Source organism: Mastomys coucha, unplaced genomic scaffold, assembly GCF_008632895.1.
Source record: "Mastomys coucha isolate ucsf_1 unplaced genomic scaffold, UCSF_Mcou_1 pScaffold23, whole genome shotgun sequence".
Classification (NCBI taxonomy): domain Eukaryota; kingdom Metazoa; phylum Chordata; class Mammalia; order Rodentia; family Muridae; genus Mastomys; species Mastomys coucha.
This window is the reverse complement of record NW_022196906.1, coordinates 43,545,051-43,571,070: the sequence shown is the minus strand read 5'-3', so window position 1 is coordinate 43,571,070 and position 26,020 is coordinate 43,545,051. Positions and strand designations below refer to the sequence as shown.

The 26,020-nt window shown below is 47.1% G+C and overlaps 1 protein-coding gene across 19 annotated transcripts in view; it reads left to right on the top strand.

Annotated features, from left to right (window-relative positions):
- Ncam1 (neural cell adhesion molecule 1) overlaps positions 1 to 23,055 on the top strand; it is a 292,659-nt gene extending 269,604 nt beyond the window's left edge. For 5 of the 19 annotated variants that reach the window (XM_031346019.1, XM_031346022.1, XM_031346023.1 and 2 more), the window contains 6 exons: positions 2,757 to 2,881; positions 5,331 to 5,511; positions 15,334 to 15,541; positions 16,558 to 16,674; positions 17,623 to 18,432; positions 19,673 to 23,055. In XM_031346019.1, coding sequence (XP_031201879.1) covers positions 2,757 to 2,881; positions 5,331 to 5,511; positions 15,334 to 15,541; positions 16,558 to 16,674; positions 17,623 to 18,432; positions 19,673 to 19,793 — 1,562 coding nt within the window. In that variant the 3' untranslated portion in view covers positions 19,794 to 23,055. Of the gene's footprint in view, positions 1 to 2,756; positions 2,882 to 5,330; positions 5,512 to 7,964; positions 8,370 to 15,333; positions 15,542 to 16,557; positions 16,675 to 17,622; positions 18,433 to 19,672 lie in introns of those variants that run through there. The other 14 variants (XM_031346029.1, XM_031346030.1, XM_031346032.1 and 11 more) reach the window with 5 other exon arrangements.
- Positions 23,056 to 26,020: the final 2,965 nt, after the last annotated feature.

Sequence of the window (26,020 nt, the reverse complement as noted above, 5' to 3'; positions counted from 1 at the left end):
AAATCCAGAGATAAGACCCTACCTTCAGTAGGGCTGCTGGGTTCTTCGGGGACTCCAGGGAGAGATGTCTGTTCACTCATGTGTCTGTCTTTAAAGGGACTTGAACTCTCTTTCAAAGACCAGATTTTTTTTTTTTTAAATTGTAAAGCGTGACATTGATAACTGTCTTTGAGATATGGAGCTGCCGATCTTAGGGTGTGTCTCATAACAAAAGCTAGCTGATGGTCATTTATCGTGTCTTCCACCTTCATGGTGGTGTGAGGTATGTCCAAGGAAGAGTTGACACTAAATTCACCCAGACCGGCTTGGCAGAGGTAGAAGGACCCTTACACTGGATCCTGCGCTCCCTTTCTGCAAGTATGGAGACAGAGTCAGGCAGCGATGCCAACGATGCTTACACCTCCCACCAATCAGAGTTCAGAGGAGGTGTTTTAAGTCCTTGCTTGTGCCTTGAATACTCACAGTGCTCCATTCTAGGAGGAAAGAGTGAGGGGAGCTGGGTGGATTCCCCTCCTCCTCACTCCAAGGAGACGTCAGGCAAAGCCTCCGGTTTTCACCTGCCTGGTGAATCCCCTCCTTCGCCAGGGAGCATCCAACACAGCCCGTGTTGTGATTCTCAGCACAGAAAGCTATAATGTCATTTCCATTCACTTATGGCCACCAATTGTCTCAGTCACCCTAGGATTCAGAGGCTTCCTGAGATATTGAGGTTTCAGTGCTAAAGCCTGTGATGTCCGAGGATCCCCGAGATTCGTTGGTCACCTTAATTCTGTCAGAGAGTAGAACTAGTTGAGCTCTCATGGCTTCTTCAGCATGACTGTGGTCAGCATTATGGTATCTACCCAGAGGCCCTGCCTTATTCTAAATGAGACTCCACCTTGAGCCCCACCAGACATTTATAATGGTGTGGACACAATTGCCTAAGATGATAGAAAAGCCCAAAGGAATTTGAGAAGCCTATATAGCTTGACATCCCAAAGGAATTTAAAAAGCCTGTAAAGATTGACATATCCAAACTAAGTCTAAATGCTTTCCTCCAAATAGCTGGGGACAGTTGGCTACATCCAAGCTTAAAAACCAGGACACGTATTACCTTTGCATTCTGGTTTTTTGTTTGTTTGTTTGTTTGTTTGTTTTGTTTTTTGAGTTTCTTAAATTTCCAACCTTAGAACAGTTATTGAGCTTGACTTTTCCCAAATACCCTTCAGACATCAAGATTATGAGCCCTCCCCATCGCAGTACACATTTCCCCTCATTTTCCCTAGTTCTCAGAGCACACCCATGCACACATAGAACCAAGGAGTCCTGTTACAGAAATAGTCTGGGCTTCTAACCAGCTCCAAATGATGCGCATGCTATGCCTCAGAGGATGCCTCGTAGGGCTCTAGGTGGTGTGTGCTTGTCCTCACTGCTTCCACCTCTGAATCCGGAGGAGGTTCCAAACAGCTGAACAACTTTACCTGCAGCCTTCCATTTATGGGGAGGGGTGCAGTGTGAGGTCATTAGCCTCTCACCCTAGTGGCTCTTCCCCTCCTGGCTCTCATGTGATACCCCTGTGGACTACAGCCTCCCTGAGAGGTCAGGAAATAGATTACAGAGCCTGGTCCTCCCTGGAAGTCCCTCACGAGTATGGAGTTCGTTTTTTTTTTTAAAGATTTATTTATTATTATAAATGAGTACACAGAAGAGAGTATCAGATTTGATTATGGGTGGTTGTGAGCCACCATGTGGTTGCTGGGATTTGAACTCGTGACCTTCGGAAGAGCAGTCAGTGCTCTTACCCACTGAGCCATCTCACCAGCCCCATGAGTATGGAGTTTTAATTTCAACTCTGGATTATACTTCCTCCCCTGTTCCCTCAGTGTAAGCTTGTAGCTTCTCTTACAGGAAACCAGCAGCACAACATAGGGGCATCCTCACACTCTCTGGTTCCTCACACACAGGCTCATCTTCCTTCTCCCACTTGGATTCCCGATGCCACCGTCCAAGTGAGCATAACGCGCAGATAAAGAGAAACAAGAAACTTTATTTTTCTTACTGTAAAATACTAAAGCCATTTCCACCTCCTCTCACAAAGAAAAAGACCACAATGATTGTTGCTTTAATACGTTGAAGAGCCAAAGATTATCCCTCACTCCACTGAGCCATAAATGTAGTTACATTCACAGGAAACTTGCCGATGGCAATTCGTGTTTTATTTAGCCACAATTGGAAACGCATTTTTAAGTGATCCTAAGCAATAAAATTTAATTCATGAAAAGCTAGTTGCAAGAACATGGAGTCATTCAATCCCACAAGTGACCAAGCCCTCAGGGACGCTAGGGTGAGTTATGATGTACCCAGGGATAAAAAACAGAGAGCTGTTCTGAAAAGTAATTCTATGTTTTAAAATTTCCTACTCAGACCTGCCTATATTTGCCCCTATTCCAGGCATTCTGTCAAGATGTGTCAGGTTTATAGAAACCAAACCTGCAAAGTTGCAGGAAGAAATGTGAGTACCAGTGACAGAGATGGAAAAAGAACTGTGCGCATAGGTAGTGTCTTCCAGAACATTCCACAAAATACCCTCAGCTAAGACAGAGTGAGGCAGCCAAATGGGGTCCAGGGTTCTACACTCATCACTTTTTCACCATTTGAATCTCTGGAAAAGCAAGCAAAGTGCCTCCTAGCCCCACCGCCTCACTCCATCCCATTTTGATGGGCCCGCTCATCATTCCATGGACCTAGATTTCATGTAAACTCGCTGGCTGTTTCAGGGGAACCCAGTGCACCCAAGCTGGAAGGGCAGATGGGAGAGGACGGGAACTCCATCAAGGTGAACCTGATCAAGCAGGATGACGGAGGCTCCCCCATCAGACACTATCTGGTCAAGTACAGAGCGGTGAGTAGCTTCCATCTTCAGAGGCATCACACACATACACAACCTGGGACCCTGATACCTACCTTGTTGAATCAAGAACTTGAGAATCCCAGGTGAGGTGAGGATAGGGCAGGGTCCCACCAGACATCTTGTAGGAGACTCTTGGAATGCATGCAGTCAAGGTTTTAAATCCCAAGACTGACCTATAGGCGGGGGCAGTCCCTGGACACTGGGAATAACCTCTGACTAAGATTTTCTAGTAGTTGGAGATCATGAACAAGAGAGCAGCTTGCTTTCTCCAGAAAGCCCCAAGTAAGGCTTTCTCCTGGAAGTTTGTTCATTCCTGTCTCTCCTGGGAACAGTTCCCATCGAAATGGTAGATAGGTCCAGAACAGAGCTCTGCAGGCTTGCATACCTTGCAGCGTGGGGTCAGACCTTTATCTATTCAACTCTCTGAACCAAGTCTCAAGAAGTCTGAGAGGAGCTGGGAGGATAGGGGAAGTTGCTCAAGGGCCAGCCCAGAAATACTACCGTGTGGGAGGTCCTGTGGTTTGCTTGCTGCAGTGAAGGATGCCGGGGACTTGACAGGTGGCTCTGAATAGCTTACTTGGAGCAAGTAGAATAGGAGTAACCTACTTGGAGTAGGGTAGAATACCTTCTCCACTATTTGAATGGCCAGTATGAGCCTGAATGACATCAAATTGCAGCTTTGCCATTTGCCAGCATGTCATATGAAGAACAGGTAATCACATCTTCCCAAGCCTCCCTTTCCCTATCTGCAAAATGGGAATAAAAATAACTTACACTGTCAGATTTGTCACAATATATGTAAATACCCCCCAGATGTTCCAGATACTCTGCAAATGGTAGTCAGGATGCAGGACCCAACTAGAACTCTATCCCACAGGTAGACAGTCTCCATGTGTGCTTGGCCAAATGGTCACTGTGGCCAAGTGACAGAGAAACAAACTGCTGAGCTATTTTTGATCCCAGTGACTTTAAGCATCCTCTTTCACTTTGAAAGCATAACATTTGCTAAATGCAGTCACATATTATTAATATGTATTACATAGCATGAAGTTTGCTTTCCTGCGCGCTTGCTTTATCGTCTGGTTGTCTCTTTTGTAATGATGTTTGCTGAGGGAGACAGAGAAGGGAGAGCAAAGAGAGACAGCTCAGCTTCTTTGTTTTAAATTAAAACAGCACCATAGCAACACATGCAAGGCTAACTTATAGAGCTCAGCCCAGGCTTCCTGGTTAGATTATAGGACACCAGAAGCCCCTCTGAGCACTTTCCCACAACATCGCAGCCATGGAATGAGCACTTCCACATTCCTAGAGGCATCTTTGTGGCTCCACAGAACTACTTTGCTTGATGCAATCTCTTCCTCCAGCCACAGGCCTGGACCTGTGGTGGTCCCCTAGACTACCTTGTATCTGACACATTGCCATTTTTCTACCCTGCTGTCCAGTATATATTTGTCTAGGCTCCTTGGGTGCCCAGAGTGTGCCTGAGGCATGCTTGGCTTTTGTAAAGGTCAGAGACTGTGTAGTGATGGCGTTTGCAACTCGAAAGCCATCAGAAGATTTCTCAGGAGGACTTGAGGCCTCTCCTACACTGTTTTGTTACAGAGGTGGTTGCCTAGCAACGGCTTTGGAAACTTCCTTGTGTTACAGGCTCGATGGTAAACATGAATGATGTACCTAGAGGGAATGTTAGGTGAGGAACAGGGAATTCCTAGAATTTTGCATCTCTCCGTATGCCCTGGACACTGCTAAGTATAGTGGGATAGTCCATGTGGGCCCATGAGCATCCCAGTCTTGAGCCTTAACTGTTCAGCCACAACGATGCCAGACCATACTGCAGAATAGAGCGAGAGGAAAAAAATTCAGTTCAACACATGCTTTCTGGGCTCCCTGGTATGAAAGGGCAAACACAGTCTGAGGATGGGACATGCTGGGCTCCAACCTTGACTGCAGTGTGACTTAGTAAGAGCCTGAAGGGATGCCCCAGCAGGTTTGTTACAGGAGCATAATGAGAAAGGGCAGAGCTTAACCTGTGGGACATACTCAATATGAGGATTGATAGTCATCTATCAGAATGTGGATAGCATCCTGAAATATAAGAAACACTGCTGTAACTCCTCTAAGAAGCCCTTGCACCGTTTATCCAGCATTCCAGAGTATAGGGGAGATAGGACAAGTTGGGGGTCAATGTTCCAGCCCATGTCAGTCCTGAAGTCAGTGGGACAGTGGAGTGAGAACCGTGCCACACTGGCATTTGCTACTGTTGATCTTGGCAAACACACTAGGCGGTTCCGCCAATAGGGAAAACTCACATCAATTCCCATTTCTTACAACTCTCCCCGTGGTTTTCAAGTCCCCTGAGTCTGTCCCCTAGCCAGTCTCCTCAGCATTCCCACTGACACTCCCTGGTGTCTCTTCTGTCCTTCCTGACGATTGTTCCCAGAAGCTTGCCTCCGAATGGAAACCGGAAATCAGGCTCCCGTCCGGCAGTGACCACGTCATGCTCAAATCCCTGGACTGGAACGCTGAGTATGAAGTATATGTGATAGCTGAGAACCAGCAAGGAAAATCCAAGGCAGCTCATTTTGTGTTCAGGACCTCAGCCCAGCCCACGGCCATCCCAGGTACAGCCATGTCTGTTTTCTGTCTGTTTCCCTGCTTTGAATTAATGCACACAAGCCGCGCCTCCTAATGAGCCTGAACCACCCTGACAACTTGCTTGCTTACAGCCATCCTCATGACTGGTTGCTCGTGCCAAGCTTAGTTTTGCCTTATTCCCCATCTGTGCAGTGGGTTGACATGTGCCAGACCCCCAGGAGAGTTTTGCCAGGCATCCTGGGGAAAAGGTCCTGTCTCGCTTGGCTCTGACAGATCAATGCTAACCAGTCTATGGGACTCCCTTGGGTGGGAAACGTCCCTACTCCTGCCTTCCCTTGGACGCTGGTTGAACAAGGATCCTTAATGAGACTTTCTCCACCATCTGCATTCCGTACTAGGACAACGTAACTGGCTTTATGCTGTTTAAATGTGACCCTTGCTTTAGCTGCACAGCCATGGTCTAAATCTCTTCTCTCTGGTGGCCCCAAGAGAAGGAATAGATGGTGCCCAGTTAGCTTCAAGCTTATCTGTGAAGGGCCTCTCCACTGTGCCAGAGACAAATTGAACCTCTTGGAATGGAGCAAGTGGAAAAAAAACATAGATACTGGGACACACCATCAGTGGAAGGACAGACCATGGTAGCGGCATTGCTCCTAGGACATGCAGATTCGTCTCTAGGATCCAGGACCAACTCAAGTGTGGGAATAAAGTGAGAGCCATGATTTCTGGACCACATGCCTTATGCCAGTGGCCAGTCCCCTCATTAGGCAAATACCTCAGAGAAGACCCTGTTTTTCAGTCATCACTTTGCCTTTCCAGGGCCAGCCAAATACCAACCACAGGCAGGAGAGATGGCCATAGATCATACAGCTGTAGACTGTTGGAGAGGGCCCCCTATGTTCTACCATGTGGTAGGTGTGGTAGGAAGACAGGTAGGCTCATCTTGCCCACCCTGTCTAGAGAGCTTGCTTAGCTGCTGTCCTCAATTATCAAGATGGCCCCTCCTGAGAAAGTCAGGCCAGAAAGGGGATAGGCTGCCTTCCCTGTAGGGTTTTATGTGCCAAAGTGGGTAGGACCAGAAGGAAAGCTTGGTGTGTGGTTCTTTGATTGTGTGTGAGTGGGTTTGTGGGGCAGATATGTGTGGGGCCTGCAGCTAGTTGGCAGGTGAGTTTTAAGCTGTACATTAGAAGTGTCAGTTGGTTGACTTCACAATGGGGAGGGCTTTCTTGCTCAGTTTAGGGTCCTGGAAGGATGTTCGTAGATGTGGCTACAGAAAGTTGCCTTCCTTGTGGCTCAGTAGGATGTCCAAATGGAGGTGGCTCTGCCTTCCTTCTGCCTCTTCTTTCCTGAGTTCTTTAGTTAGTTTTCCATTGAAATCAAGAGTGTGACATACATACCTGTCCAGATCCACACTTTGAGCCTCTTAGGGTTCAGGGAAGAGTGAGGCTCAGATTAGGCCCTTTGCAACAGGCCATAAGCTAGTTCTTCCCCAGACGAGACTGGATGGGCAGCATGCTTGGGCATGCTGTGTTTCCTGGCTGGGCACTGCCAGTAACTTCACCTTCTATGTTTCCAGTGGTAGAGAGTAAACTGCTCATGCGCTTGACCTGCAGAGGCCTTGTAGGTCATCATCTAGGCTTCCACTAGAGCCAGATAGTCATAGGAGGACTCGCCTTGTCCACGGTGACTCCGTGCCTGCTATCTAAGAGCTAAAAGGACCTGACTCTGGTTGGACCATCCTGGCTGTTTTATTGGAATTCAAGAGCAGAGCCTCTTTGCATTACAAGAGGTACATTTGTGGCCAAATTCCATGGTCAGCAGGGCAGTAGAAGGTGAGATGTTCAGGACTTTCACCCATGGACCATGAAGGTGGGGCTTGTATGGTAGAAAGACAGGCCTGCCTGGGCTCTCCAGATTGCCAGTATTCTGACGGTAGTGCAGCCCTCCACTGCATCTCAGCCTCCACATGCAAACCCAAACCCTAGACACAGAAGAACATTCTCCCCGCCCGCTCCTAAGAGGCTTCGTCTTAGCAAGAGGTAACCCTCTCCTGCTCTGCCCCTGCTGTTCTGCCGCAGAGGCTCCTCCTATTCTCTCACTTTAATTTCATTTGCTCGCTGGCCCCGACCCCCAAATTAACCTGCTATGCTGCTTCTGGCCTTGCTGAGCTGCTGACCCGGCCTATGATGTTGATAGAGCGCTGAACTCTCTAACTTTTGTCAGCCTAACTTACTAAGTTGAATTAACCTTGGATTCTTGTTTTTTCTATATTTGACCTATTTTTCCTTTCTTTTTTTTTTTATCTATTTTTTCCTCTGTTTCTGTCTCTGCCTTCTCTTTCCTCCCCTCCCACTCCCTACCCCCTCCCGTGTGTCTGCCGTCACACTTGTTACCCTGGACGTCACTGGGACATCCCCACTGCCAAATTTATGTCTCAACAACCACTTTTCCTCTGGGACCCATTGCTTGGCACCTGCAGCCACTCTGGGAGGAAGCTCCACCTCCTACACCTTGGTCTCATTGCTTCTCTCTGCGGTGACTCTTCTTTTGCTCTGTTAGGAACTTGAACACGTGCGCACATACACACACACACACACACACACACACACACACACACACACACACCACATTATATTTGATTAAAAGCCCAGTTCCTATGAAAATGATCAGTTGTCACTCTTTGTAAGACCCTGTCAGGACCACAGTGGCCCAGCCACAGCCACTGAGCAAGTATGCTCTGTGAACAAGGAAAGTCTTGGTGACTGGAAACAGATTTGCCTCCTGAGATTTTTGTCATTCAGTGATACTTTTTTGTCACTTCCTATGGAGTCTGTCCCCTTTTTAATAGTAGTAAAATATATATATATATATATATGAAGAAGAATTTGAGAGATCTTTCTTCCAATACTGTTTTTTAAGAAAACATTGTGCAAGGTTTATGGAAATGTTACTACCATCTGTTGCTTGCGTCTTTGCTGTTGTTCCTACCTAAAGTGCAGCAGAGGAGAAATTCTAGACTTCTAAGGCTTGGCTCAGACTATTGTAAAGGTTAACACGTGTCCCTGGTCCTAACACTGTGCCCACCACCTTTCGATAGGTAGTTAGCTTCGCCTGCATTTAAGTATTTAAACACCCATGTTGGAAGAACACCCTGGGGTGACTCACCTAAGCATTCTGCTGACCCGATAGGCAAATCAAATCCCCTGTTGCCCATGCAGTGGGAAAAGTTAAAACCGTCTATTTTTCTGGAGCCGATGAGCATTCTTGGAAAGGGCTGGTATTAGTCTTAACATCTTCTGCTGTCTCCGTGACATGCTTGATAGGAATGGGCTTTGCTGTCTGTTTCCCAGTAAAGCTGATTATTCCACTCCACAGTAGGAGGCTTCAGATGAGCGCTAAACCTCCAGGTCCTGGTGGCAGGTTCCATCGTGGCCTCCATCATCACCATAAGCACAGAATACTGGGTGGTTTGGAAGCATCCACTGTGAATCAGTCACTTTCCCTACCACCCCCTGCATGCTCCGAAGAGCCGAGGGACATTCTACTCCCCCACAGTGTTCATAAATCAGGCACCGTGTTTGTCAGCGCTTCCTCAGTGCCCCAGCTTGCCTACTGGCCCCCACGACACTTTTTAAATGTTTACGAACAGCCAGGAACTCCTGTTGCTGTTGGGCAGTCCACCCAGAAGAGGAGGTGGGTGTGTGTGTCACAATCGGATGCATGCTGACACTAATGGCTGAAACCAAGCCAATAGTGTCAGCACGCGATGGACCTTCTAATGAATATAAACCCCCTCCGGTGGCGCTCATCACTCTACCTATCTCATCTCTGACCATCTCCGTGGAAGTTTACTTTATGTTTTCTTTGGTTCTTCACCTATTTTGTTTCTGTTGTTATTTTTGTAATGCTCAAAGACTAGCCTTTGCCCTTGGGAAGATAAATGACTCCGAATTGTGGTCTGCAGGCTGTTGCCACCTGCCCGGTGTGTTGCTACCTGCCAGTATCCCCAAGTGTTCAACACAGAGGCTTCACACTGCTCGGCACCTAAAATTGACAGTGCCTCTCTCTCCAATATGAACCTCTGCTCTGGACTCATGGCCTCTTCCCATCAGCTCAGTGACGCAAGGTGACACGGGGCAGTCCAGCAGAGAAAGTAACATGGGCCTCAGGGCCTGATGTGAGAGTCCCAGGTCATTTAAGGAAAACATCAGGGAGGGCAAGAGAGGTCCCATCATTGTCCTCTTTTGATGGCCCTAGACAGATGTCACACACATTCAACTTTAGGAGAACTCGGCTCAGAGAGTCTGCCTCAGCCTTGTCACTGACCCACTCACAGGAGAGGGGCAGTGTCAATGTTTCTAAAGGGACCTTTGAGATCAACCTAAATGTCCAGAGCCATAGCATGGTTCTGTGAAGCACACACAGGGCCCAGCTGGTAAACCTTTGGGCTTGATCCAGCCTGCTTGTGGCTTGTAATGGTGTGCCCTACCAGACACAGCTTTATTGTGTACTAGCCCCTGCCAGACACTGGGTCCCTCCATACGAAGGCTGTGGCTCCTGGTCCAGCCGGGAGTCTTCAGCCGGGAGTCTTTAAGAGAGCAGCTCCCAGGAATCCCCAAGGGAGCGAGCTCACCCCCACCTCTGCACTGTGTATTAGTACAGACCATACACCGTGTATCTACCATGAGGGTTCTCTGCTTTTTTTTTTTTTTTTGAATATTTATACAGCAGGTTCAGATCACGTTTTTCTACTAATAAGAATGCTAACATCATTGTGTAGATAATCAGTAAGACGTTATGAAGTTTACACCTTTGCATTATTAAAAGATATAACAGTTCGTGTAAACCCAGCAGCGTGTTTTCATTTTCTTTGACTTTTATGTCCAACATGGTGATAAAAAAAAAAAACAATCCTCTCCTTCCACCTCATGTGCACTTGGTTACTGATCACCGGAAGAGACGTTTAAATCGGGCCCCACACTTGGCAAGAAGGAGAGCTCTAGTCGAAGGCATCTTCTCGGGAAGATTATTATGTCTTCCTAAGGGAATCCGGAGGGTGCCAGGCTCTCTGTTGACTTGGAATCCTCAGAAGACAATGAGAGAGGAATGAGCCTTTGCAAAAGTGTAGTCACTGCATTGGGTGGCATGTTCCACCAGCTGCAGAGCTCTCTAGCAAGGTCTTCTGGGTATGCAGTGACCTTCCCCCCCCCCAACAGTACACATGCACGTGCATTTGTGCATGAGAGTGCACACACACATGTACATCTTATGATAGATAGGAACTAACCAGAGCTTCTGTTGACAACTGGAAGGGGCAAGCAGACATACAAGGGGTTTATGAGGAAACAAGCTCTCAAGCTCAACCATTCTAGTAGTCTGACAGTCATATTGGGGCCAGGACTTTCGTACCTGGGGGCCATGGTGCCATAACTCAAACACAGCTGGGCACCTGGAATGTGAGATCCATTTAAAGGCATAAGAAAGCATAGAGATGTGAGTCTCTGCCTTAAGGCAAGCCGGTTCCTGCTTTGAATGCCAAGCTCTTAAGCCAGGAACCTCAGACGGTTGACAGCCCCAGCCAGACACTACTCAGGGCTGCTCTTACCTGGGAGATGTGTGAAAGCTGCCCCCAAGAGGTCTTCTTTATGTGCTAGGCATCTGTGTGCTGGGCTTGTCAGGGAGGGCAAGGTAACAATCAGGGCAAACCCCGACATCTGAAAGGGTTTCCTTTGCTTTACATCTTATGGACTGTTAATAAGATGCAGGATCTAGACCTGGTACCACTAGTTCTCCGGACTGAACTACTTCTGTAATTCCCACAAAGAGGTGATATGTCCTGACTACAGTACTCTTTATGCTGTACACAGCCTCTCCTGTCCCCATCTCTCTTGTCAGGGCCACCACCATTTCCTCCAATTTCAGGAGTACTCACTTCCTGTAGAAGAATCAGTCCTTGGAAGTGGTGGACTGGTAGCCCCTTTCAGAAAAGTCTTTCCTTCTCTCTCTCTCTCTCTCTCTCTCTCTCTCTCTCTCTCTCTCTCTCTCTCTCTCTCTCTCTCCCTCTCTCTCTCTCTCTCTCTCTCTCTCCATCTGTATCTGATCAGATTTATTATGACTGAGATATGGAGCAGGTCATGACCCCTTTGGTGATAAACCCTAGAATCTGGATTGAGGATTGGGAAGGCTTAGGAATGGTGGCACTCACGTGAGCTGAGTATTTGTTCAAATCCCAGTTCCTGACCCTCACCTCCCAGTGATTCTGGCTCTAGAATGAAGAGTCCCAGATGCTCAGGATTTAAGAAGCCCCCTCAGGAACTCCACCACAGGCAGAGAATCACTGCTAAGTGTTAAAAGGCATTCGATTTTCATGCAAAATCTAAATTGCAAAGGTCGATGGCTAAAGACTGGGCCTACCAGCATTACAGTCTTGCAGAAATAAAAAATCCCTCCCAATACACACTATAGAGACTGGCATCTTGGGAACAATAACATATATGGAGCACTGTACAAGTCTAGTTTGAAATGAGGTATTTATGGTTGAAAAAGATTTGCAGAGCATCCTCTGCCCAAAGCTCATCTAGATAAAGGTATCTCATCCAAGGTCATCCTCAGCCCTCCCCATATAGTAGCACCTAAAGAGGCTGTACAGAATTCAGGTCCCTCTTCCCCCCATAGCACAGAATTAAATGCTTGGAATGATGTTCTCATCCCCAGGCTGAAGACTCACTCAGCCACCCAACAAATCTTCTGTGAGCATTTGCCCAACGTTAGAGTCACGCCAGCTGCCGTGGGGACAGAGAAGAGAGTGGGCACCTGCTTGAGTGCTCTAGAGAATCCATGCAGTGGTAGTGTGCATACATGCATATAATGCCCAGGGCAATAAAAAGTCAGATGGGAGCAAGAAGAGAGTAGAGCAGAGTAGCTTGCTAGATAAGGGAGATAAAGAAGGCAGATGTCCAAGAAGATAATGTGAAACCCGAGGCCCTGTAAGACAACACAGCTACACAGTCAGCCAGCCCTAGGGAAATGACAGGCTGCCATGTCGATCGGGCAGCATGCAGAGTGACCTGGGCTGGAAAATACTACTGAAGATTAGACCCTAGTTTACAAGGGTGTGGGGGACCTACACAGAGGCCACGACACATGGGAGACCAGATAGGCTGAGAAAGGCTGCAAACTGCATCAAGTGAAAGGGAGACCACTGATCTACTTTTTTCCTAATGTAGCATTACATTCTTCACCCTTGGATACATCCATTCAAATATGCTCAGACCCAGTATCTAAACCTCCAGCCGGTTCTGCAGGGCCCAGAGCAAACGCCATGCAGCTGCTGTATTCTCCCCCTCAGAATAGCTTTTCCATGGTTTATTTTTCCTCTTGGAAGAGATGAACTAGAGATGTGGCTCAGGAGTTCAGAAACGAGCAGTCACATTGGACTGTTTTTTATGTATGGAGCTCAAGATAAGAAAACCATTGTTGTTGAGATGGACATGGTAGGTTGTGTCTATAATCAGAACCATCAAGAGGCCAAGGCAGCAAGGTTCTCATAAAGGTGAGGCCAGCCTGAGCTTCACAGCAAGGCCCAGACTAGCCTGGGCTATAAAGAAATAAGACTTGCTCTCAAAACAAGTTTTAAAGGTGCCACTAAGTACAAAAATTCATAGGTATTCGTCCCCCAAAACTACTTTCATACTTTAGTTCCTTCGTCATGAAGTAGGCACTGGACACCTATTAGATGTCAGAGGCTGAGGCTAAGATGGCTTTCCTATTTAAGGAAACCCCTTGGGATGGTGATGATCAAGGCATCTCCTCCAGTCCCCGTACAAGAGTGAGGGTTACAGAGTTCTCAAGTGTGGACTGGAAGATTGAGTCCCTTCAACTGAGGGCTGAAGCCAGGAGCGGCTTTCCTGATGCTGAAGCCCACACACCTGGTAGCTAGTGTCCTTTATTTATCTTGGGCCATCTCAAGAGACAGCAGCTGGATTCCCCAGTGAAGGATTAGAAAGGACCAGCCCAAAGTCCTGAGGAAGAAAGAGTCGGAAACAAGCTGAGGTCCTCAAGAATAAAACCAACTGTGTGCCTGGAGTCTCCTCCAGATCAGTCCCTAGGGCCCTCAAAGGAACTGGTGTGAGCATTCCTCTCTGGTATTCTGGGCCAGAATTGAAGCTTATAGTTAGGAACAGTGGAGACCCCTACAAAGCACTACAGTACCCCAGTGAAGCAGAACACTGGCTCCATGAGGGACGGAGAGTTGTGGCCAGGTGTGGTGGTGCACACCTGTAAATGCAGCTCTCAGGAAGTAAAAGCAAAGGGATCAGAGCCCCTAGCCTGTGAGATCCTGTTGCAAATTTCCAACAGTATTAAAATAAAGACAGTAGCCTCTAGGCAGTACCTTTCCTGCCCTTGTCTGGAGGGATGGCCTAAGATAAGATTGGCAAGCTGCTGGACTAGGCCTATAGCCTTTGGGAAAGTATAGTATACTAACTATGGGGACAGCTGGGGCTAATTCCCAAGTACTGTTAGCTGTAGTTCTTGCAGCCAGTCCAAGGTCCTGAGTGTCCAATGGTAGAATGAAATGAGACTCATGAGTGAGAAGTGCCCTGTGTCCGTCTGAGACTGTTGTCCCCTCAATGACTTGTGTGAGCAGAATTCTGTGCTGTGCCGAGCTTTGCTTTCCACAATACCAGCGCTGATAGGAGTCATCTAGAATCAGTGGGTCCCTTCCAGAAAACTGGTGTGAGTGGAGCCATACAAGGAATTGAGGCAGGGTCTTCTGTGGGAGAATCTATAGGCTAAGACCTCCAAAGACTGCTAATGGTCACCAAGGAGACTAGACAGTGAAGCCCCAGCCAGAGTTAGGAGGCTGGGTACTGTTGGGATGTGAGACTGTGAGTCCATGGACATTTGTCCTGTGCGTGGGTGTGACTGTCTGTGAGAATGTGCAGATCTGGGTAAGTCTACAGGTTTTCCTGAAGTCTGCTCCCAGAATGCCTGGCTCCCACGTGGTAAGTATTCCCAGACCCTTTGCCTTACCCGTGGGGCCTGGGGAGGCTGCCATGTCTCCAGAGTTGGTAGGCCACATTCATCCTCCTGATGCATGAGAAACGAGAAACTGAGCCCCAGTTCCCTCATAGTTAAAGTCCTTTACATTTACTCTTCAAGAGAGGAGAGGAAGTAGAATCATATGTTGTGCATCCCATTGGGTCTGGCATCTCCACAAGACCCAAGACAGTCTTGGGAACCCCATATGGGACACTGCCTGTCACTGAGCCTAGAGCCATATCATAGCCTGAAGCCAGCAGTCACTGCCTGGTGAACCAGAAAAAAAATATTTTGCATTGGTCCGGAGATACATCAGGGCCCACCTGGATTTGCCTTCACTCAGTGCCCTCAAATACTACCTGACTGGGCTTCCAAGATCCATCAAGACCAGTTGAGCACATGCCTGAGGGAGGTGGTTCAGAGTTGTTGAGAGGCAAGAATAAAGACACACTCTTCTCTCTCATCTTAATTTATGGGAGTCCTCAAACCCTGTCTCCTGCATGAGATGAGGCAACACATCTCATCTGAAAAGTGCAGAGAACCTATTGTCCCTATACCAGGCATAAGAAGGTCCCGAGGAAGGTGCCACTGGTCACAAATGCCTTGGCTTCATGCTCAGGGCCTACTCTACCCCCAGGGATAACTCTTCCTAGGCTTAGGGAGCTCAGGGCCCTACTCCACCCCAGGGATGGCTGTTCATGGGGTCAGGGGCTCAGTGTCCTAGTCCACCCAAGGGATGACTGTTCATAGGGTCAGAGGTTCATATGCAAACCTGTTAACCACAGGCCATTTCTCTCCCACTTAAGCCAATGGCAGCCCCACCACAGGCCTGAGCACAGGCGCCATTGTGGGCATCCTCATTGTCATCTTCGTCCTGCTCCTGGTGGTCATGGACATCACCTGCTACTTCCTGAACAAGTGTGGCCTGCTCATGTGCATTGCTGTCAACCTGTGCGGCAAAGCTGGGCCCGGAGCCAAGGGCAAAGACATGGAAGAGGGCAAGGCTGCTTTCTCGTGAGTACAAATCCATCCTCTCAGTGGGTGTAGGCTCTGCCCCAACCCAGGGCCTGACTTTGGGCTATCTGAGAGTGGCTGGTGACCTCCCCAACTCGAAACATGGGTTTAAGGCCAGATGGGGTGACAAGCTTGAAAAGCAGTGCCTCCGATCCACCCTAGGTTCTAAAATCTCATAAAGATTTGAAAATTCCCAATGATGTCAAGAGGTGGGACTTGTCAGATTTAAACCTGGAGAGGAGCTGTGGTGGAGGAAAACAGGGTTGGAGGAATACACTTAATCTCTCGTTCCTTTACTGTTCAAATACTTGGCTTGTAGCTACTGAAGGCAAGACGACCCTGCTTCCTGGCTCTGGGGCACCAAAGGGAGAAAAACGAGTACAAATTCCTCTCCTCTTAGAGGGACAATGTGTGTGTGTGTGTGTGTATATATATATATATATGTTCTTCCCACCGACAGCATCTGTTAGCTAGTTAGCAGGAGATTTTGAAGCTCGTGGGTAAATGAGGCTGTTGTTGCAAGCTGAGAAAGGATGCAGTGAGGAGATAGTTGCTTAACATCCCCACATTCAAGCAACTGTATAGATAGATAGATAGATAGATAGATACATACATACATACATACATACATACATATATACATACATACATACATACATACATACACATATATATGCACACAGGTCTGTGTATGCACAGTTACAAATATATTTGTTTGCATGCATATATATATATGTGTGTGTGTGTGTGTGTGTGTGTGTGTGTGTGTGCACTTGGGTTTGCCTTTAAGCACTGTGCTTAAAACCTTTACATAAATTATCTCCTTTAGTTCTCATAGTTAGGCATTCGAGAACTGAGGGAGGGGTGAGGTGAGGAGATTACCGTACGCAGAGACAGTCATCCAGCCCACTCTGGCAGCCACAGGCCAGACCCCGATACCCCTTGTTACAACTTCTTTCTTAGATGTCTTTCCTCCTGAAGCCATACTGGGATCTAACCTTGAACTCTCTCCACAGGAAAGATGAGTCTAAAGAACCCATTGTAGAGGTCCGAACGGAGGAGGAACGGACTCCAAACCATGACGGGGGGAAGCACACGGAGCCTAACGAGACCACACCACTGACAGAGCCCGAGTATGTGGAGTAGGAGGAATTGCTGCCTCTGTAGAACCCCAAATCCACCTTATTACCCTACCCCAACCTTCCCCGCTTCTCACCCTCGGCTCCTAGCCAAACATGGAAGCCAGAGCTCTGGAGCCCTGGGTCAGAAGACATTCTGGACCCACTCTCTGGAGAGGGAAGACATTCTTGCTTCTCCTTGGATCACAGGAGCCCTTACAGGGCTCGTTGCGTAAGTGGGCTCCCTGGTGTATTCCAAAATTCCACACATATTCTAGGAATGGTTTAACTTCCTAGAGAGAAGGGACAAGCACATTTCATTTAAGATTTCTTTAAAATCTTCAGGAGCTGGGTAGGTTCCTTGGTCTTCTTCCACGTAGAAACCTTAGAGATCTTCAGGAGTTCTGACCAGCCGTGTTTGTATTGCTCAAAGGCTATCAAGGATCCAATAGCCTTGAAGGAAATACATCTCACAGGAGCACAAATGTATAGCTGGAAGAGCCCTTGACACATAGGAACCATTTGGAGCACTGGTCCTCCTCATTCTGGCCTAGGAAGAATTATAAGGTAGCTGGACCCCACCCCTATGGGGCTCCAGAAACCTAGAGATGATGGAAGCCAGCTGCCTTCACTGGAGTGGAGATCCAGGGCAGCACAAGAGAAGGCTAGACAGCTCAGTAGGGGACTGGAGCCCTGTACAGAGAGCTGAAGGAGCATCAACATGGAGGAAGGCTAGCAGGTCCCTTTGAGACTGCCACGTTCTTTGTTGTCTCCTGTGTCCTTTTCTGCCCTCCTGGGGCATGTACTTCTCTTCGTCCTTGTTTCTCCGTGGGCCCATGTTCCTGCCCGTGTATGGTTGCATGCCCGCCCTCCCACCGCTCCTCTCCTTGGCTCCTATCTAGCTTCTCTGTCATGTCTCAGCTTCATTGTCTATTCTCTTTCTACTTCCTGTCCTCCCCACAGGCTGCCTGCCGACACCACAGCCACTGTCGAGGACATGCTGCCTTCTGTCACCACCGTCACCACTAACTCTGACACTATCACCGAAACCTTTGCCACTGCTCAGAACAGTCCTACCAGTGAGACCACTACACTGACCTCCAGTATTGCCCCACCGGCCACAACTGTGCCAGACTCAAATTCTCTGCCCGCTGGTCAGGCCACCCCTGCCAAGGCTGTCACTGCTTCGTCCTCGTCCCCAGCCTCAGCCCCAAAAGTTGCTCCTCTTGTTGACCTGAGTGATACCCCAACCTCAGCTCCCTCTGCTAGCAATCTGTCCTCCACTGTCCTGGCTAACCAAGGAGCTGTACTCAGCCCTAGCACCCCTGCCAGTGCGGGAGAGACCTCCAAGGTCCCTCCAGCCAGTAAGCCCTCCCCCACCCCCACCCCCACTCCAGCCGGGGCAACCAGCCCCTTAGCAGCAGTAGCCGCCCCTGCCACAGAAGCCCCCCAGGCCAAGCAGGAAGCCCCCAGCACCAAAGGTCCGGACCCAGAGCCCACCCAGCCTGGTACGGTGAAGAACCCACCTGAGGCAGCCACAGCCCCTGCTAGCCCGAAGAGCAAGGCTGCCTCCGTCAGCACCACAAACCCTTCCCAGGGCGAGGACTTAAAAATGGACGAAGGGAACTTCAAGACCCCAGATATTGACCTTGCAAAGGATGTTTTTGCAGCCCTGGGCTCTCCTGCTCCCGCCACTGGGGCCAGTGGACAAGCCTCTGAGCTTGCTCCTTCCACTGCAGACAGCGCTTTGCCTCCTGCACCAGCAAAGACCGAGTACGGCCTCTCTTTGTCCACTGTCATTGGGTTGTGTCCTGTAGTGGTGTGTGTCTGTACTGTGTTAATGTCCTCTGTGTTTGATGTGTCCTCAGCTTCTTGCAGGGCTTCTGTGAGACCACTGTCAGCCAGGGGACGGGGGCGGGGGGGGCAGGTTGGGCGAATCAGCTGCCAGCTCCTCTCGATAATTAGGTCCTGTTCTTAGGTTCCATCCTTATCATCCTACCCTGGGGATGTCTTTGCAGTTGGGACACTGAGGAGCAGAGTTTGAGAAGGCACTTCGGAGGCCAAGATGCCTTCATCTGCCATCCTGGGCCCATAGTTGTGTGTGTTATCCAGGGTCAGGCCAAGACCTCCCGAGAATGGCACCTTGGTATTCAGAAAGAAAGAAATGAGCTAGCTCTGTTGAGGTGCTTGTGGGAGAAGGATGCCCCCACAGACAGCTCTGTCCCACACTGGCTTCGAGGCTCACTCTTTCCCTACCGAAGACTCTCAGACACTCATGCTTGTCTCCAAACTCAAGTTCTCAACCTCCAGGTTTCCATAGTATGATGCTCACTAAACGCATTGGAATGAACCTGTAGCTGCGCTTGCTGTAGTGTGTCTTTAGGCTCGACTCTGTCCTACGAGACCTGTGGAGACAGAGGCACACCTGAACTTCCAGTCTCTTACAGCAAGCAGGCCCATGCTAGCCTCTTGCCACGCTGGTAACAATATTCTCTCTCCCTACTCAAGCCACCAAAGAGTCACCATCTTGAAACCGGATGGGATGAAACTTTGGGGGCAAGCAAAAAAGAAGTGGTTTATGCTTGTTGGTATCAGAGGCAGAGCCTGGGGCACCCCACTTTTAACAGGCAGGGCCACTGTTGCTTTCACTTGTCACGGTGGGAGAGAAGAACACGGCCTTCTCTTCTCCTGCTCCAGGTTAACATGGGCTGGGGAAAGTTAAGACCGGAGGAGGAAAACCATTGTTCTTGACTAGTGCATCTCCACCTAGCTGCACCTTGGAATCATGGTTGCATTTAAAGTCACTGTACCCAGGATTTCTGGGGACATGCCCTAGGCATGAGTCCTTTGGAGAGCTCTCAGGTTATTTCAATGTGCATGCGATGTTAGATGTTGTAGCTGCGACTGAAGCTTCCTCCATCCCATGTACCACCGGGAGAGGGGGTGGGGAGCAGGGCAGTATTTCAGAGCTCTACGAAGTGGTCTTAGCAACACTGTTTCTGTTTCTCTGCAGGAAGGGCCCTGTAGAAACAAAGTCTGAGCCCCAGGAGTCAGAAGCAAAGCCAGCGCCAACTGAAGTCAAGACCGTCCCCAATGACGCCACACAAACAAAAGAGAATGAGAGCAAAGCATGATGGGTACCGAGCAACAAGCAAAGATCAAAATGAAAAATGACACAGCGGCTTCACCAGAGCATCCCCAAATAATCCCCCACCCTCTCAAACACACACACACACACACACACACACACACACACACACACGCACAGACACACTCATTCCTCTAGTGTCTTTTGCCTTTAAAAAAAAAAACAACAAAAACAGATAAACATGGGATTGCCTTTTTGTAGGTTTCTAGAAAGGGCTCCTTTGTTGCACACTCACTTGTTAAGAAAAAAGAGACAAAAAGGTTAAACCCACAGCCAAACTAGGACACTCCGTTCCCTGAAACCATTTAAAAATCAAACAAAAGGGCCCCAAATTAAGAATCTAGGAAGCTAAGATTGGAAAAAGAAAGAAAAAAAATCTAGGCTTGGGAAGGCTGCAATTGGTGTTACCCAATTGGCACTGATCAGTTTCAGAAAAATGCTTCCAAGAACTTAGACTAACAGAATGAACCAAGTCCACAGTTTATTTTTATACTTTCAGTCAAGTTGGGAATCTGTAGAACCTCACAAATAAGTTATACTTTCCGTTCACTTTGTATTTGTTCTGTATGCAAAGTGTGGCACTCTAGCTAGCTGCGTTCAGTTCCCATGTAGACTCCTGTTTCTTAGGAAGAATGCCAAATCACAGCTTATTCGATTTCTTTTTTGCTTTTGTTTTTTGTTTTTTTTTTAATCCACTGTTTCTTTTCTTTCCCTTTCTTCCCCTTTTCCAAGTTTGCTTTCCAGTGTTTACAAGTTGACAGATGTTTGACTTTGGTTGTGTTTAATGTCCGTGTAAAATAGCTGCCCCCTTCTTTTTTCTTTAAATAACAGGTACCCCATAGAGGCAGGTAGAACCCTCCCAGGTTGCTTTTAGCATGGGTGAAGGTTACAAAAGATGATTGTTTACAGTGGCTCTGTCCCCTGTCCCCCCAATAACTCCCACCCTACCCCTGCTGATTCTGACTCATTGCAGTTTTTACCTGTGTCAAACTGGGGGCGAAAGCCTCTCCTTTTGAAGTGATTTTGCCTTTTTTTTCCTGTTTAATTCTCCTGCTATTTTTTAGGGGGAGATGGGGGATGTTAGACCACTTTCAGATTAGCTGCCACCTGCCTGTGTCTGTGACACTGGACCTGCCTCCCAGTGTCTGCACACCCTTCCTCTGAAGGACTCCTTTGGCTTTGTTGAATGAAGCAGAGAAGATTGTATAGTTGGGGCTGGTCTTGGTGAACACACTTTTCTTTTTTCTTTTTTTCTTTTTTTTTTTTAACCCCAGACACCTCCTTTTTGTAGAAAGCCAAATAAAATATATACATACCATTTCCTTTAGAGCCCGAAATCTAGATTTGAGCGGAAGAGCGTGTGTGCTTCAAGGAAGTAGTGCTCCTTTTGGAAATCTATGGAAGTAGAGGGACATCAGCCTTCTGTTCAGTTAGGACAACATTTGTAAAAAAGAAAACAACAACAACAACAACAACAAATACCGTCTGGAGTTATAATACAACTCTCCTGGATCGGAAACCAAGTGGGGGGGATACAGAAACTTTCAGGGGATGGGAGGGGGGAGAAGGGAAAAGCCAGCCCTTTGTATAGAAATTTTGCTTTTGTTTTTCATTCTGCTTTAGAACCGCAAGCTTGTGCACTGTGGATGCGTGAATATTTTAGTGTGAAACGTGTTTTTGTCATAGTATTGAAATAAAACTTCAACATAGTTTGGTTGTGGAAGGTATAGCAGATAGTTCAGAAAAAAAAACAAACAACTATTCAGGAAACAAACAAATCCCAAAAGGAAAAAGGAATCAAAGCCTTTCAATAGGCAATAAAACACAATGATGCTGATGAAGAGGACACTAAGCCAACAGATGTCCCCCGACAGCTCAACAGCACCTGTTCCTTTCCCAAGTACGAAGTGACAAGAGGTTAGGGTGGCCAGACGCACGCTGTGTTCACTCTGTGGGCCACAACCCCCAGTGTTCTGACACTTCTGCAGTGTGACCAGTGGTGATGCTAGATTATCATTTCAAACTGTGAAAAATAATGGTCTCGTCATTTGCTCAGTGTGGGGTTATTTTGCATTTTCTCAGCTCCTGGGGAGGGTAATGGAGGATTCCAGAACACTCAGCCTGGCCCCTTTCACTCCAGGGCCTGCACAGATCCACAGTTCCTGTGCACTAGGCCTCAGGCAGAGCTATCAGTTAGACAACTCCGAGGGCACTTAGCAGAATGGGAGAGGTTGGTAGCACCAGAGCCAGGTAAGAGACAGACTCCTCCGGCCACAGCCTGTCCTGGAGAATCTCTCTCCCATATGGGGAAGTCGGTGGCCTGAGCAGCTAGGCCAAGGGCACACTGTAGCTCCTGGAAATGGTGTATTGCACAGTTTGTGGTTGGACACGTTGAACTCAGCTCTGATGATAAGAGGAAACAGAGGTATGGCCAATCCCAAAATAATGTGGCCCAGAGTAGCTGACCCCAGGAACACTGGCCCTACCAATTTGCTGGAATCCAAGACCGGCCACGCTTTGATATGCATCTCTCTTTATACATGTTTGTCTTAGCATGCAAGGGTTGTCCTTTCTTCCTTTTTCTGTTTCTTTCGTTAAAATAATAACAGCAATCTCTCAAAAATCAAAGAGGGAGACAGTGTAGTTCCCATCTGTTTTTTTGTTTGTTTGTTTTGTTTTGTTTTTTTATGTGAAGAAATAAGCATTTAGTTTTCTGTAGGGTTTTTTGGTTTTGGGGGATTTGGGGTTTTCTTTTGTTTTTGTGTTTTTTGTTTTGTTTTGTTTTGTTTTTTTAGTTTTTGGAAGGAGGGATGGACTCCACCAGTGTCGGTGTCAGTGTGTCCTATGTCTATGTGGCATACAATGTATCACATAAAGACCAGCATGGCCAAGTTCTGTGGGAAGGCTACCCAGGTGCCACCAGTGGGGTCTCCCAGTCCTGAAGGGCCAAGGTGTATCCAACAGGATTCTATGTTCTCATTTTCTATGGAACCTCCCACGTCCCAGGGTCTCACCCTCAGCTGTCCGTCTGGATGGTGGTGATCACACCTCCATTAACATCCTTACCCAGCATTCTGTACTTCGGGGGCCTTCTCTCTTGTTATAAAAACTTTTTACTGAGTGAAACATCAACACCACCTTTGTTTCCATTCTCACTGCTGTAAATACTGAGTACTAACTGAGAATTTTGACTTTGCATTCTGTCAGAATACTTGTGTTCAATAAAAATTGAAAGAAAAAAAAAGCAACTATAGTCCAACTGGGAATTCTTTCTGTTCGGTGAGGGTAGTGTGCAAATAAATGTAGGTATGCCCACATTCTAGCTTTTGGGTTTTCTTTGGTTGGTTAGTTGGTTTTAGGGCAGAGTTTGTAGTTGCTTTGGGTTTAGCACCTAGTAAGCAACGTTAGTAATCCTAGTATTCAGTAGACTGAGGCAGGAGAATTGCCATGAATTTGAATTTGAATCTACATTGCTGTGAACTACACAATAACTTCCAAGTCAGCCTTGGCTACAGTGTAAGATCATGTCTCAAAAACAACAACAACAACAAAAGTGTATGTGTGTGTATGTATGAGAGTATAGGTGTAAAACCATCTTGAGTCCATGTTGTACAGATTGGTAGAGAGGCTCCTGTTTAAAAGGTCCAAACCTGAGATTGGAAAAGACTTCATTTAGATCCTGGTTCTGTTGGTTCCTAGATGACCTTGGAAGAATTTTTTTAATCTCCCTAGGACTCAATTTTCTCAGTTGCTGGGCTGGAAGTCCCCAGGGCATAGATGTTGATACTGGTTGATGAACAACACAATGTGTGTATATGCCTAGCATAGTGTTCTCTTGACTTATAATGGGAACTCAGAAAATAAGAATTAGTGTTGCTCACATCAAGCATAGTTATAACAGCCAATACCTGCAGCATCACAGTCACAGCCTTGAGGTAGATGCATGAGGCATTTTCCAGAACAATGGACGCCTCCTCCCCTCTTGCTCTGTCTGTGTTTGGAGCCATAATTCAGCCCTGGGAATTTGTTAAAGCAGGCAAGAGTACAAACTCTAAATTCTCTGGCATCTGCTGCCACCTGGCTCTCTGCAGACAACCTCTACGTTAGAAGTGTCCATTAAACTACAGATCTGGTTCCTGAAGGAGCCCTGGCTGCAGCTTCAGGAGGAGATTCTATGTTTTCACTTTTCTGTAGAACCTCCCACGTCTCACCCTCAGCTGTCCATCTGGATGGTGGTGATCACACCTCCATTAGCATCCTTACCCAGCATTCTGTACTTCGGGGGCCTTCTCTCGTGTTATAAAAACTTCTTACTGAGTGAAACATCAACACCACTGTTGTTCCGTTCTCACTGCTGTAAACAGTGAGAGAGTATTTGCCGAGAGAGGTGTCTAGGTCATAAACTATAAGCTGGTACCCACTCAGGGATTACTTTACTGTTGCACAAATCCGACGGTGACATCTCCTTCGCTTTGTGCCCAATGTACCTGCCTCACTTGCCTACTCTGATGAGATCAATCATCTTTGGGGATGGGAAGCTGGGGACTTGTGCCTCTTCTGTTTTACATCCTAATACCAAGTCACATACATCCATACGATTTCTTTTACCACAGAGTCCCAGCTGCAAATGGCAAGGATAGGTGGGAAACAAAAACCCACAGCTTATTCAGAACTAGACAAGACATGCAATGAAGACTGTCTTCATTGACCCACGGGAGCTGCTTTCTAGAGCTTCCTTCTGTGTTAGTTTTCTATCAGACCCACTTAAAGTATTGAGCATCACCCTGTTGATAGAGAATTCTTTGGTTCATTTTTGTTGACATTGTATATCTATAGTTAGCCTACGGTTCCAATTCATTAATGGGTGTGTTTCCAATCTGAATATTGATTGATTTGTTCACTTGTATTAGAAAGGGTTCTCTAGAAGAACAGAACCAATAGACTGTCTCTATCCTTCCCTCCCTCCTCACTTCCTTCCATCTCTCCCTCCTTCTCCTTCCCCTCCTCCTCCTCTTTTTCACACAGGGTTTATTGGATTGGCTGACACAATAGGAACTGGGTAGACATAACAGAGTTCACCTGCACACTGGAGGAGGAGAGAATCAGATATGCAGTCGATAAAGCAGGATACTCGGCTATTCCAATCCAACGCTGAAAGCCTGAAAGGTCTCTGGAGAGGTGCTGAGTTCACACTGAAAGCCAAGGAAACTGGAGTCTGGTGGCAGCAGGCGATAGTAGGAGACTCAGTCACTCAGCAAAGACAGAGGCCTGATGGCCTGCTCATGCTCTCCTTGTTCCTTTCCGCTTCTTTCCAGCAGTTTGCCACTTGAGGATTCTCCCCCTAGTCAAGCCAGGTCTTTTCATAGCAGTCACTGTCCAATCGGTCAGCCCTCTCTGGAAATGCCTCACTAGACACACAGGTGTACTCCACCAACCCTGCGTTCCTCTTAGTTCATCAAGCTGACAGCTCAAACCAACCATCACACTTTTTTAAGCAAGGGAACGTGAAACAGGAAAGATAAATTTCGGAATGCTACTCATGTATCAGTGGTATGAATGACATCTCTGGATTGAGTATCATTTCTGAATGTGGTATGCATTTTTAGCTACTATCTCAGGTGTGTATGTGAGTGGGCATGTGTGTGTGTGTGTGTGTGTGTTATTCACATTTCAATTCCCTACTTTAAAATGTAAATATTTACTCCATAACTTTAAGCACACACACACACACACACACACACACACACAAAACCGATTTGTGGCTCTTACTGACTTTAGCAATGTGCAAACACTCTCAAGATGGCCGATGCACCATTACTAGTCTTGAATTAGGTATAGCTGCACTATATACTGTCACTATGTAGTATTTCCTTCACATAGACACAGCAGGCCTAAATACATGCAAGGGTGTAGATTACAGTAATATGCAACAATAATAATTTAATAGTAGCAAAATAATTAAGAAGAAATGTATAGCTATTTATATATTTATTTCATCTAGCTTGATTTAAAAAAAAAAAAAAGAGCTACATATGACAACTGGTTCACAAATTTCCTGAAAATTAAACAATTGGCTCTTTGGAAACAGCAAAACTGCATAACCTCTACACTGTAATCTACTTAATTTGATGACTTGTTATGATGGCATTATTTAACCTATTATTTTTCAAAGTAAAGGATCAGTTCTACAAATTACAAAATCCCAAAGTTGAG